Source organism: Dermacentor andersoni, chromosome 2 (assembly GCF_023375885.2).
Source record: "Dermacentor andersoni chromosome 2, qqDerAnde1_hic_scaffold, whole genome shotgun sequence".
Classification (NCBI taxonomy): Eukaryota; Metazoa; Arthropoda; class Arachnida; order Ixodida; family Ixodidae; genus Dermacentor; species Dermacentor andersoni.
The window spans coordinates 21,299,163-21,313,764 of NC_092815.1; the positions used below are offsets into that span (position 1 = coordinate 21,299,163).

At 43.5% G+C, this 14,602-nt stretch overlaps 1 protein-coding gene and 1 long non-coding RNA gene across 4 annotated transcripts in view; one reads left to right on the forward strand and one right to left on the reverse strand.

The window, feature by feature from the left end:
- Nucleotides 1–4,200: 4,200 nt before the first annotated feature.
- LOC126542779 (uncharacterized) overlaps nt 4,201–14,602 on the reverse strand; it is a 114,238-nt gene continuing 103,836 nt past the window's right edge. For all 3 annotated transcript variants that reach the window (XM_050189837.3, XM_050189838.2, XM_050189836.3), the window contains exons 3-12: nt 14,092–14,204; nt 12,793–13,497; nt 12,195–12,255; nt 12,005–12,112; nt 11,207–11,374; nt 11,009–11,105; nt 9,966–10,225; nt 9,141–9,270; nt 8,174–8,254; nt 4,201–7,215 (exon numbers count right to left, since the gene is read on the reverse strand). In XM_050189837.3, the coding sequence (XP_050045794.1) occupies nt 7,126–7,215; nt 8,174–8,254; nt 9,141–9,270; nt 9,966–10,225; nt 11,009–11,105; nt 11,207–11,374; nt 12,005–12,112; nt 12,195–12,255; nt 12,793–13,497; nt 14,092–14,204 (1,813 nt within the window). In that variant the 3' untranslated portion in view covers nt 4,201–7,125. The remainder of the gene's footprint in view (nt 7,216–8,173; nt 8,255–9,140; nt 9,271–9,965; nt 10,226–11,008; nt 11,106–11,206; nt 11,375–12,004; nt 12,113–12,194; nt 12,256–12,792; nt 13,498–14,091; nt 14,205–14,602) is intronic.
- Nucleotides 13,353–14,602, forward strand: part of LOC129387832 (uncharacterized) — a 239,617-nt gene continuing 238,367 nt past the window's right edge. Inside the window, exon 1 of the long non-coding RNA XR_008614990.2 lies at nt 13,353–13,442. This is a non-coding gene — a long non-coding RNA (uncharacterized lncRNA). The remainder of the gene's footprint in view (nt 13,443–14,602) is intronic.

Below are 14,602 nucleotides of genomic sequence, written 5' to 3' on the forward strand. Positions count from 1 at the left end.
TATTCTCTGGCTCCTATAGGACACAGTGCAGTCCATCTTTACCAATAAAAAATTAACTGGCCCGAGCAGATATGGTGAAAATCGCTCACGTCATAGTTAGCTGATGCAGGACGGACGGACAGACTGGTGTTATGAGCGTCCCCTTTGGAACGGTGCGGGTTGCGCCACCGAGCTCTTGCTATTATTCTGCCTAATGTTCTACCTAGGTTCAAAAAGAAAAAAGAAAAGAAACCCCACGATGAATCCCCATAACCACATTTTCTTACCCCTATTGTGAACCTTGTTTTTTTTATGGCTCAGCTTTTTGTCGTTTCCTTACTTTCCTTCCACCAATCGTCCAATCGTCTCTTACTAATCTCTATTGCAGACATGTTTACTTTCCCCCTGCTCTCACTGAACCCAAGGCTTCAAGGAGTCCAGTGGTGCCTGAATCGACCAATGGGCATAAATCTTCACATTCTAATAAAACATGCTCCATTGTTCCCCTAGATTTACCGCAGCAAGCACATTCTTCTTCTTCCTTCTTATATCTCGCTTTATAAGTGCGTATTCTGAGGCATCCTGATCTCACTTCGAAAAGTAATGAGCTTCCCTTTGAGTTATCATACATTTTTTGTTTCCTGATTTCGTTTTTTCTTCTTAAGTATAGTTACTCATGGCAGGTTTCCTTACCATTACCGCCACCCATGAAATTATCTCAGCCTCTCCAGCTTTCCACTTGACGTTCTTTCTTGCCGTGTTGCTCACTGTACAGGCCGCATACTTGCTGGTAAGCTTCCTATGTCTTTTCCTCCACTGTGAATCAATGTTTTTTCTGTACAAATATACTTCAACACTCTCTCAGCCCATTTATTTTCTTCCATATACCTCGGTCGTTCTTCATAATCAATTTTACTGTGAGCTCCCTCACTTCAAAACTTGTTCATACCATATCACCCTGCACAGCTTCATTTGTAGTCTTCCCATGAGCGCCCAATGCGAGGCATCCCACTGACCTTTGGTTGCCATCGAGTCCTGATTGTAACCGCGATTTCAAGAAAACAACCGCATTTCCAAAAGTAAGTTTTGGAACCATTCAACCTTTCCACATACCCCAGAGCACCTCATACCTATTGTATCCCCATAGCGCTCTGTGCTTTATTATGGCTGCATTTCGCTTCCCCTTTACTGTTATTGTTTTTTTCCTGCGTTTCCATATATCTATTGCCTTCGTTTATCCATATACCAAGATGTTTATATTCTTTTACCCGAGGTATTTCCTGGCCCTGTATTGCCACTGTCTGTTCACCGTTTTCATTGAATACCATAACACCTGATTTCCTAATGCTGAATTTCAAACCTAAATTCTCGCCTTCCTGCCCACAGATATTACCCAGACGTTGCAGATCACTTTGCTTGTTAGCTAGCAACACAATGTCGTCCGCATAAAATAAACCTGTAAGCTGCTGCTCTACTACTGTACCCGCCTGTTTGCATGGTAGGAACCTCAAGGCGCAGTGCCACCTGTCTGAGTTTTTTGTATATTTTCTGGCTTGTCAAGCCTCTTATCATGGTAAGACAAGCTTTTTTGGTATTCTAGAATGGTAAATTATTAATACAACTCCACTTATTTTTCTTTTTTAGTGACCTTCATATTCATGATGGTCATTTGCAGCCCCAGTAAAGCTCTCGATGACGCTCTTTTATGAACACCCGCCTGCTTCTACAAAAATGTTCTGTACCTGAAGCAGGGTTTGGGTACGGGCTAGTTGGTATTCCATTGTTTCAAACACCACTTACAGCGCGTAGATAGAGAGGGACCAAAAGAACTTTGTCATTCTTTTGGTCCCTGTCTATCTACGCGCTGTAAGTGACGTCTGCAGCTGAGCCTAGCCTGATAAAAGAAATGGAGGACTCCTTGATTTCAGAATTAAAGCTGATGAGCACAAAGGCAACACACCAACCTTCTGGCACGGAGCCTTAATTTTTAAGAGCACTGAAGCTAAAAGGATGCAGCTGCTCAAACAAAACCTGCCTGCAATGGTTTGTTTCATTACAAAATTTAACGAGAAAGTCATGCGTGACTAAGCATTGCAGTGAAACAGTACCCAAGATGAAGTGATGCATTAAAAAAAAAAAAAAAAGACGGGGAGGTACATGTGGTAGGAAGTTGTCAAGCAGTTGTCAAAGTTGTGCTTAGCTGCTCCGCTGTGAAATTGGTGCACACGTGAAAAGCAGCTCGTTATTTTCATTCGTTCAGTTGCATGCCAGCAGTGATGTATATTCTATCCCATATTTTGACAGGAAGATAAAGGGGGATGTCATAAATACTCATTCTGTTCATAAACTCGTTCATTTCTCATTAATTGGACAGTATTAACTAATTTACAGGACAAGATCATGGGGATCAGAAAATAAATTTTGGGAGGTTAAGGGAGACAGGGTGGTTGTCAAGTGCTTCTCTTTGGGGGAGGGGGGGGGGAATTGTTGGAGGGATGTTATAAGGGCATGTATAAACCACTGAATTTACTTGGTAGCCCTCATAGTCCACCACTTTCCTGTGCAAAGAGAAAGCTGTATGGCCAACCCTGAATCCACCACCTTTCATGGGAATTGAAACAGCCATTAGCGAATCATTTGCAGCCACAATCAATCATTTTGATTGAAGGATGTATTGTTTTACTCACTGCATAAGTGCCTCTAAACGTCATGGGCTGTCTCCCTCTTGCAGAGCACTGCATGTTTTTGTGCTTAGCAACACTGCAATGCACCACACTTTTCTGCCAGTAAATTCGGTTTTACTATGTGGTGAGCTTCTAAAGTCTCTACCAAGTACAGTCAGTAAAAATTCCTACTGTGATATGAGCAACAGCATTAAGAGAGAAGCTCTAGCTTTGGAACTTCTATCCAAATACATGGGGATGAAGAAACCATTCTCGGCATCCACTTGTGCTATGATGAGGTTTTTTTCTTTTGCATTTAAAGGAAAAAGGAAAAATTTTGTGTGTGACTGTAGGAAGGAAATTTTTTTTAGGCCATCGAATCTTTTAACTAAGTTTGTTAAAATTTGTAGAATTGGAAAAAAAGAAGTCTTGTGTAAGTTTTCAATTCGAACCCATTAATACTAAATAACGATATCACAATTTCGTAAACAGCATGTATTACTAAATCTAAAGGAGACGAAATTGATGCATGCTACAGTGCTCTAATTCATATTACTAATTTGGGAGTAGGACTTTCACTAAACTTTCGTAATATTGTAAGCTTCAAGTAAGCTGTCGTATAACAAATTTGTCTGCTTTAGATGCTCTAACAGGTGCAGTTTGCAGAACTATAACTGTTTTTGGTGCATAGTTACGGATTCATAAACTTCGTTCTTGAATATTTTTTTTACTTGATTAAAATTTTGCTTCCTACAGTTACTAGAATTTAATGTTCTCTCCCAAATTCATTCAAATCACTCCAGCAGTTACCATCTTATGAAAGCATTTCTGCATTTTACAAGTATTTTAATGGAGAGGATAGCCTTAAAGGGGTCCTGAACCACTTTTTATCGAATTGGAGAAATGCATTTGAAGTGAAAATAGGCCATTTCAGAAATACCTTACCGTAAAAAGTACTTCAATTCGTTCAGCAGAAGCGCAGTTATTGGCAGTCAAACACAGCCTCTGCTGTTCTTCTGTTTCTTCTTCAATGCCTTGCACTGCAAAGGCTATGGCGCAGTGGGGCATATCCACAATGCTCCGCATTCTGAATGTCACTGTGGCACACAGTTCAAATTTTATTTTGGATGTTAACAGATGCCACGACTTCTGCTTTTGGTGCCTATGAAACACTAAACATAAGCCTAACGCGGTTCCCACAGAGCCGCAGTGCGCTTAGCCAATGCACTTGTCACTATGGTCTGCATTTCTTATTCCAACAGCTTCTAAAGATATTGTGCTTACTGCACACAAATTTCACATTAAACTTCTTGACAATCATTCATATCTCTGCAGTAGCTCAGTTATCCAGTATGGAAGTCCACATTTAAGTGATATTTTTTTTCTGCATGACCCAGAAAATGAAAAAGGTTGTATTGAACACTGCATTAAAAAGAAATGTAATCCTTCTGCAAATCTAAGTAAAAACAAAGCACTGACGAATGAAAAATCTTTTAAGGTTGTGAGAATAAAAATGCAGCCACCGCATTTCACTAAGAAGGCAACATGACACACCAACCACAGCATGAAGCACAACTTTATTTACAGTAAAACACTGGGAACATTCAAACTTATAAAAGCTAGGACTTTCACTTGCTCTTGTGTCATGGCATCGATAGTAAAATATGCACAGCTCTATTCACAGGGAAGATTGACAGCACACATCTTGCATTCATCAGGATAAGAGTGGGCATGCAGATGCTCTTTAGGTGCTTCTCCAGAATGTCCAGGACGCTACTCATAACCAGCTTTCTCTCTGCCCTTAGTTCAACAGCTGTGAAGAACTGTTTTTAAGCAGCTGATAGCTGCAATGTGCAAATCTAGTGCATCATATGTATTGCTGTCTGAAGCAAGAGCAATGTTCTGACTAGTGTCTTCTGTGTACAGCCAGGAAGAATATTTTTGTTTGCTGTCACATTTATGCTCGAAACAAAGATTGGTCCTGCAGTTAGCCTAAATATGAAGCTTCTTCTAGTATATATTAAATACGGCCACTGTAATATTCTTTCACCTGAACGCTTGCTTATAGATTTTGCACCTCATATTGTCTGCATTTCAGGGCTTTGTTTAATAAGTGCGCACTCCTTTGATGTCATACTGCAAAGAAAATGCAGCACTGCAGCAAATTATGTCTATATGCACTACAACTTACCCTCAGATTCAAAACTCATCATTGTGATCTCCATATAATACACCATCTTTGACCTAATTGGAGTATTTCTGCATATTTCGACTCTGTTTGGACAACTGGACCCACTTGTTGCTTTATTCTGAATACTGAACTTTAAATGAGCCACACACAATACCTAAGAGGTTTTTGTGAACCTGCACTGGGTTCATGTCTGTACAAAACAGCACTGATCAGTTTACAATACACAACAAACAATTTTGTTCAAGTCTCATGGCAACAGTTACTCGACATGTGAAAACAAGCAGTAGTATAATCAGTACATGTGTACCAGCTCATTAACAATGTTCTAATTTCCTTAAAACAGTCATTCTTTAAATAATACAAAGCAAGAGTTTTGTTTTGATACTAATACACCGAAGACTAACTGCTTCTTTCCTCGACATCACAAAACATTTAACAGAAAGAAGCAAACAGATTACAAATAATAAAAGCACAGGGTAGTTGCAGAACTTAACAAAAAAATATGGGACTGATGACTGACAACTTTACATTGGCACGTTGTAATTCAACAAAAAGGATGAGAGCCATTCATGACATAGATGATGAAGTCTGCAGGTTCCTGTTCTTTTCAAGACAAACGGAAAACATTCAACACCCTAAGTGTGGAATGGTACACTGGTATACTGGGAACACATTATAAAGTCACTTGTCACTGTTTGGTCCATAGCCACTGCAGCCCACATTTGGAGGCTTCATGTCAAGGCCAATTTTTCTGCAGTACTACGTCGTAATGCAACATAAGTGCTAGATGAATATTTAATATCACTGAAGGTAATAAAACTTTGCAAGCACTCAAGCTGTGTGTACAGTATGCACCAGCTCTAGCAGTGGTTTGCAACAGACTTTGCATGTATGAATGTTGTCTGCCACCCTATCACATTCTGTAGCGAGACTCAAACTAGAGCGCAATAGCAGTGGACCAAACTGCAACTTTTCTTTGGCTTTGATGACTTCAGCTCTCTCATAGAGACACAGAGAAGTGTAGAACACTGAAAACTATGTACATGCTGTTCTTTGGATTGCTCCGCTTATAAGGCAAGTGAAAACAGCTTAAAACAGCCGTTACGCTGGTGACCCCCTTCCTCCTCACACGTCTGGAGGACATGGAGATGCCAGTGGTCACATCGTACACGTTACTGACTAGACAGAGAGGACTGAAAAATGTTTTCATACATTTACTGCTGAACTAACCTTGCTGGCAACACCAACCCCATAAAATCAAAAAGAACCAATAGTTAATTATGTAACAGTGCACCCAACAGCTGAGATTCTGGAAAGCAACAACAAAGTGCTCTAAACTGGTCCTAAAAATTTGTCATGATAGCACAATTGAGTTTATTGTTTAAAAAGGTAGCTGTAAAGTGTGGTAAAATAAATCGTTTGGTAAATGCTGTATTGTTATGGTCTTAATAGTACTTGCGAGAGTGTAGGTAAAAGCCTGCCTCGTTATAAGAAATTGAATCATGGAGGCAGGGTGTTTGTGCCACCAGCACCATAATGCCCTAGTTATCGTAGTAGTCCAACATCATGCAGTCCTACTGGAGTGGTGTGCCAGCAAGCTTTGCCTTCCATGAGATGTGTACAGCCTTTGGCTACTAACTGCTTTGCAGACTGTGATTCTACTCATTTTATACCAAAGAGCTCAGAGCAATTAACAACCAGCAAAATACATGAAGCGTGTACAACAGAGCTTACACATTAGCATAAGACTTTTTTTTTTTCTGCAAACTGCTATGTTGCAGTGGTTCACTTTGGCTCCCGCAAGAACCCATAACTGCCCATTGTAGCTGGGAGTTCAATATAAATGTTCGTTGCTGGAAGAGCCCACATTCCTCCAGAAGTCTAGTCGACCACACTGCATCATTTCAGGTACTTCACACTAGATATCTGCAGAAAGAAAAACAAGCAAGAAAGGAAAAAAAAAACTTAATCTCATGCACGTGCGCATTGGAATGTTGTTCTCTACTGTACTGGATTGCAGCCAGCTGCCATGTGAAAGTTGAGATCTCCTAGAAGTACACAGGCTGAAGCAGGCCGCAGTTCTAGCCTGTTTGTTCACAGCTTATGCACAAAATAGTTCTTTGATCGTTTCGGTGTGCTATTACTGAGTCCTCCACCACTTGCAAAGAAGACAGCTTGTCCACACAATTATTGCGACGATGGTGTAAAGCACTGCCATGGAGTATTGGATAATGGATTGTAGTACTTGAAGTGGGAGAATAACCAGGTGACGCAAGTGTAGACATGGGTCAGTTAGGAACACAGCGGCTGTCGGCCAATGGCAAGACCAGAATGGTGCAAGCGGTCAGGCTCAGAGGAACTGTGCTTTCTGTGGAGAGTCACCTGCAAGCAACAAACATAGTGAATCTTTTAATAACACCAGATCTTGCTCTAAAAATCTGTCACTGTAAGGTTGCTACAAAACTTGCAATTGTACAAAAAAATAAGAGTGTAGTATCAGATTTTATAATTTAGCAATGGATACATTTGTACTGACGGCTCACTTCCAAATAGGTTGAATGAAGCATTATTACCAGCAATCTTTACTGGCAAAACCCACAGAAGGGACTATAGCTGGTATAGAATTATAGCAACTTGTTAAAAAAAAATCAAATTATGGAGTTTTACGTGCCAAAACCACGTTTTGATTATGAGGCACGCCGTAGTGGCAGACTCCGGAAATTTTGACCACCTGGTGTTTTTTTAACACCTAAATATAAGTACACGGGTATTTTCGCATTTCGCCTGCATCGAAATGTGGCTGCCATGGCCGGGATTCACCCCCGGCAACCTCATGCTTAGCAGCCCAGCACCATAGCCACTAAGCAACCACGGAGGGTAGCAATTTGTTAGTGTGATGGAATGAAACGTGGAGAACACGCAGGACACAACAAGCATCCTGTTTTGGCATTTGTCGCTATTCGGTTACAAAGGTCATGAGGCTGTGGCCTGGTAATGGCCATACCAGGCCACAGCATACAGTCTTTTTATACTTTCACTAGTGGAGAGACCACAACTGCTTCAATAAAAGAAGCAACTGAATGCTATGGACCACTTGCTCAATTAGCTACAGTGGTTTGTGCACATGCTGGCTTCCTGCACATTAGAATTATGGCCTGCTTTCGAGGCATTAGTCTAGCTGTGCGGATTCTAGCATATGGCCAGTGCAGTGATGCAAGAGAGCTTGGCATTCTTTCGGTTACCTGTTTCCTATAAGCACCTATGCCAATGCTCATATCTTGGAACATAAAGCAGGAAAGTTCATTAAGTCTGGAAGAATTCACTGTAACAGCATATTTACATTTTCCTGGAGCTGTCGTCCAATCGTGACAAAAGAGGGCCGAGCTTCAGGAGCCTTGAACCAGCATTCATGGATCAGTGTCTGCAGACAAAGACGCACATTCTCTTAAAGTCATGGACTTGATGTTTGCATCCTAACAATGCATCCTAACACAGAACCACAGGTAACAGTGCTTCTCATGCTTTTAAAATTTGAAGTGTAGGCTGTCAATGTATTTATGACCACTTTATTTCGGAATTCCAGCGGTGATTACAGAATCTGGATAATGGACCATATCAGTTAATTTTGAGGTGATTCACGTATGCCATGCTGGCAGTATAGGTATGTGTGCCAGAGTTATGTCAGTTCCATTGCAGGTTACAAAAATTTGCCTCGAACAACATGGAAGGGCAGACATAAGGCCATTAACATTAGATAAATGAAACGATCATGCGAGGCATGATGTGATGTGAATGGAAGAAATCTTAAAGATACAAGAATCAACTGCTGTTACATTTCACCAAAGGGCACCTTAATATATTGTCATGCTGTAATGAGTGAATAATTAAACACTACCAAAAGCATGAGTCAAGAATTTTACTGTTTATTGAGTAAAGTTGTGCCTAGAAAGAAGAGCAACAGTCAAATCACAATAGCAGCGAGCACAGTCATCTATCGTTGAACCTACTCTCACGAATCAAGGGCATCCACCGTTTATGTCTCGTCGTGCATTCCAGTGTAATTGCTGGCACTCTCCCATTCGTTCAAGAATGTACAACACTATCCATAGTGTACACACAATTTAACTAGACGCACCTTCATTGCTATAAAATCGGTGACGATGTTAAAAAAATATCAGGTACTGAAAGTGCATCTTGCACCGAGCAACAGCTTGATAACACTGATAAACCAGTGAAAACAAACTATGGCAAAAAGTAAAACGATGATTCATCCATGGCAATGCAAAATGGGGGGGGGGGGAATTTACCTTGAAGCTCCCAGTGCACTGAAGGTGGTTCAGTGGCTGTTGCTGCCCAGATGCAATCTGCCAAATGACTGAGTGTGGGTGTTGAAAGCCAAATGGGAAGGCTTCAGCAATCAGTTCATACAAGATTGTCCTGAAAGAGCAGATTGAACACACATTAATGCCTAGCCATACAGTGCCACTTTCTGCTAGACATTTATGATTTACTGGGAAACATAAGAAATGCATTGGAACAAATGTCAGAATGCTAGAGCTGTTTCAGTATCACATAGAATGCATTTCTCTAGCTTAAAGCAAGTGTGCATAAAGTGCCACTTATTTATATTAGCATATCCTTTAACTTTGTTTTGTCAATACCCATTTAAAAGCATTCATTATGCGAGCTTAGCAGATTTACCCTTTCTAAATATTTTCTAGGGCAAGATTGCAGAAGGAAAGAAAAAACAAGAAATGCATGTTGCTTGAGGTATGTTTCAACTACATAAAGCCGCGCATTAGTTTGCCTTGGTAGTTATGCATGTTTTAATTTAATGCTCAGATGTTAATTTTGCAGCAGTCTAGGCCTTAAGCAACATAAAATAAGTAAATAATAAGGGGGGAGGGCAAATTATGCTGAAGATTACAAGCAATAAAGATAAATATTCAACATTTTTCTAGCAGAATGTAAACCTGAACTTATGTTTGTATCCCTGGTTAAGTAACATCACAAAAAGAACGAGTATAGCATGACCAGAAATGGCAATTTAGTTTGGTTTCCGAGGCTTCATTTCTTGTGTAGTACAGCAGGCTGGAATTGAAATGTTTGCACAAGCTTGAATGTGGGCTTACCCAAAGGCGTAAAGGTCCGACTCTTGTGACGGTTCACAGTCTGAGAAGACATTTGGTGGCTCCACTCTCAGTTGGCACATCAGTTCAGGAGCCAGGTAGGTGAGGTGGCCCCGTGCAAGGCAGCCACGATCAGACAGGTCATGGACTCTCTCCGCAAGACCTTGATCCATGAGGCACAGCTTGACTCGGCTCTCCAAAATCACATTCTTGGACGTGAGGCTCTTGTGCACAATGCCTTTGGCATGCAAGTAGCCCATGCCCTGTAAGGACAACCGAAGACGCAGGCTGAGAAATTGGCCACGCTGAAATTTATGCGACAATTTCTGCTACAATTATGGCGTAGCAATGCTGATGAACATTCCATGCTACCCACATAGTTGCTCAGTGTCTATGGTGTATTGCTGCTGAGCACAAGTTTGCAGCGATTCCCCACGGAATTTCAATGGTAGCAAAATGTAAGAATGCTTGTCTACTTAGATTTAGGCGCACAGTGAAAAAAATCACAGGTGGTCAAAGTTAATGTGGAGACTTCCACTACAGTGTCCCTCATAACCTACTGTGCAGTTTCGAGATATCAAACCACATAATTTTTTAATATTCCATGTTGCAGTTCCAAGATTGCCAGTGGAATAAACTGTTGCATCCCATGGTGCTTCAGATGCATTTTTCTTTTTTTTTTTCGAGCTGTTAGCATGCTACATTCTTTTGTTCTTAACTGGAATGTTTTACCTCATATTTTGCTCAGATAAGTACAAGATTAATTAAGGGAAGGAGCTAAATTTTAGTGAAGCAACTATGGTATAATGTCAACAGACACTGGTGGCAAGAAAGGCTTGGAAGGAATTTTTCCTAAAATATCTATTACGTGTAGAGAAGGATTACATTTGTGTTAGTCTCTTATCAGCAATAAAGGGAAGATATGAAAGCGGAGGAAATGCACACCAGCCGTGGGATCTTTTGTTTCATTGCAAGCCACAACTATTTCTGTACAAGCTACTTTGAAGACAAGAGACCAAAATAATTATGCAAATTAATTTGTTTACCTGCACGATCTGTCTTGCAATATTGACCTTGGTGTGGAATGAGAGGTGGTGCTTCTTGATATGGATGTGTTCAAACAGTGATGGGCCTTTCTTCATGCTGTAAATACAATTAAAAAGTATATAGTTAAATGCTCACGAACAGTGACAAGGGTTGCATAATGGTCAACGTGCAGAAAATGTCAGAAGCACAATGTTTACCTGGTGATGATTGCATACTGTGGTGGTTCTGCACACGCACCCATGAAAAGTGCAATGTTTTCATGACGGATCATGCTGAGCTTGCCAACTTCCTCCCAAAATCTCATCACATTTTGTTCTTTGGTGTGTCGAAAGGTATAGATGAGAACTTCACCATGCCAACGTCCCCTGTAATGATCACCATATTATATATGACATACAATATCTTTCTACTGGCAATCATGATTATTATAGCTTTACAGCTTGTCTTGCCTGGTACGCTCTTTCCTGATAAGAAACAGCTACTGGCACTTATTTGCAGCAACACATGGGCTGTGAGCACCAATGTAGCTACAGGGCGTACAAAAGTGATGGGAACACAGGAGAGGTTGAACTGCACCTGCAGTGCTCTCTAGCAGCCTCAAGAGACAGCTAGAAATAGGTTCACACATATGTGCCGGCCAGTGCTTATAGCCAGTTCACACTTCTCAATCCGTTTCTTTACCCATGAATCGGAGTGTCATTTGCAGCATCTGCGACTGAGCACTTCCTTTAGCATGATGGTGCCGATAGCATAGCGTTTTCTGTAGTTTCTGTAGTGCAGTTAGGCCACAGCCCCAATGTTCCAATTACTTTTGTCTGCATCTGTGCAGTATGCAGACAACATACACACATTTAGGTATAACTACAATTACACATATCTATAAACATACAGCAAGTTGAATTTTAACAATAATTTTAGCAAAGGCAGGAACAATTTTGCTTCACTGAACTTATTTTTGTTGCAACCAATTTTAAGCACAACTAAGAATATTATACCTGTAAACATCTGTCTCCCTGCCTTGTCGTAGCCGTTCCTTGAACTCCACATCCTTGTACGGCACACACCATTCACCTAACGTGTCCTTGATGTTGGTGCTCTGATTTCTAGAAAAGTAAGTGAAGGCAAGATGTGTAAACAACTTATGTAGCCATGTTTATCTGGTAATACTGGATTCCTACAACTTACTTTGATTTGTCTTCCTGTTCACTCTCTTCAATGCCAGACTCTGGTTCTTCAGGAAAGTTATCTGTACATGGAACAAACAAGACAATTGCATTGGCTTTGATAAAAGAGGGAAAGTTCACGACATTTTCACACTCAAGGATGCACCACGAGTTTCTGAGTCACATAAACAGCCTACAAAACTGATATGATCATTTTGTATTTATTATTTATGTTAGCCTCAGTGCCATCGAGCATTATTGTACTGTTTTCTAATTCTGTACACAAGATTTCCACATGAGGATGTTCCAGGATCAAGTGATAGTCATATCTTTTAAGAACCATATACAGCATGCACAGTTTAAAGTACCACAAACAAACGTCTACTCGAATACACAAGTCCCATTGGCTTCATTCTCAAGCTTGCATAAGGAAATCAATGGGGTCAACGTCTTTGAGGGCATGTGTACTATAGAGGCCAATATCATCTAGTTCTACAGGTTCCTAGTGAGTGTCACTTGCCAAGGTTAGCAAACAATCCTCCAATTAAAAGCCACCATAGTGCCATGCTCTGGACTTGCTGTGCAGCGAGGCAGGTGACAAACCCTAGTGAGGGACTGACCTGCTGGATTTCCAGCTGACCTTCCCAGAGGGGGCCACGTAGCGCAGAGCTTTTCAACGTCGTTGGCCTTAGTCTCGAGGCTGAGTGTGCGGGCCTTGTTGGCCAGCCACTGGCGGCCCGTGCGGCCGTGCTCGCTGATCACCGCGTTCTGGCGCACCAGGCCGGCGCCGCGCGTCGGGTGCAGCCGGCAGGGGTGGCCACCTTCGAGGTGCGCCCGGCCGCCGCCGCGGCAGTCGAGCTCGGTGTCCGACGGCGTCTGCACGGCCGACGAGGCCGACGACGAGATGTAGCCGCTCGACGAGAGGCTGCCGTTGGGCGACAGGATGCCGGCAGCGAACGAAGCCTTGCGCGTGTGGCACGTGCAGGGCGGCGTGACCGCAGCCGGCTGGTGCGAGCTCAGGACCTTGTGCTTTTTGCGCGCCAGCTGCTCGTCGGCCAGCCGTGAGCGGCCGTGCTGCTTGCCGGCGTTAGGCCGCGTAGCCTTGCGCCTCTGGGAGAGCCAGTGGACTACCTTCAGCAGTCCCGTCACAGCCAGCGTCGGGGACCGGGGCGGCGCCGACGGCAGCGCCGGCTGCAGCTGAGCAGCGGGCGCCGCAGTGCCGGGATCGCCGCTGCCGAAAAGGAACGGCTGGCCCATCAGCGGGCTCACGGTGAGTACCTCGTGGCCAACGCTCGAGAAGCGCCACTCCTCGCAGCGGTCTTCGGCTGCGCGTGAAAGGCAGCGTGAGATAGGGCCTTTCCAAATGAGCGTGTATTTTATCTCGTATCCAAAATCGTCCAAGCACTGCAGAGCAGAATGACCAGCGCATCGGCAAGCCATTCCACACGTTACTCAAATGCAAGCTGTCATCACAAGGCCTACGGAAGTAATCCGAGTATTTATATAAGGTAAAAGCGTTATTTAATTTTTGCGAAGTGCAATCTTTGTCGCATTGCTATTTCTTCTAAATAAAAGATAAGAGTAGCGTTTTCGATTTGTTTTGTTTCGTGTGCCGTATTTTGCGTGTTCAAGTGTCACTGTGCTAGCAGGCGGGCACGTCGTCGTACGCACTGCAGTGGATGTCAAAAGGTGGGCCTTCTGATATGCATGCAGCCGAAACAAATCATGCAGTCTCTTGATCTGAGTCGTCGAATTGAGGAATGGCGGTTATGGCTACGCGCGTGTTGTGCTAGTTGCCTTCCGGTAGAAGCTTGCTCTCGTAGATTCGTCCCTTGCTGCCGCGTTCGGGGCACCATCGCGGAGGAAGGGTAGGGCTGTATGTGACTGGGGACTAACAAAGAACGTGATCGCGTGCTCACCTGCATCCTGTGGTGGGTGGTTTCCCGCGGCGCCGTGGCGTCCCATGTCGACAACGGTGACCGGCGAGCACCAGTGGGGGCTGTGGTTGGCGCACGACTCGTGCGAAAGCGCCCTGCAAGGAGCCATCACTCGCGGTCAGCGGTGCCTTCTCGTGCCGCCACCGAAACCGCAGCTGCGGCGGCTTCTGCTTGCGCCCAGGCTACCGAAGGGGCGCGCGAACCGAAGCCGGTCGGCGGCGGTAGGCGCCCGCCCGCGGTCTGCTGCTCGCCTCGACGGCGCCAACGGCGGCCCAGAGCCGCCCGGCAGCTTGGGCCCGGGGACGCGCTGTCGGCGGCGACGGACGCGCTGCGCGCCAGCAGCTGTTCGACCGATGCACGCGTTCTACAGTGGGGCCCCCTCGCAGAAGCCTGTAGCTGAGACGCCTCGCGTTGTTCCCCCCTCTTATCGCTTTCTGAGAGACGACCCTTTGTTTTTCGCCACATCTACAATTCCGTTCTGCTTTCGTGCCCG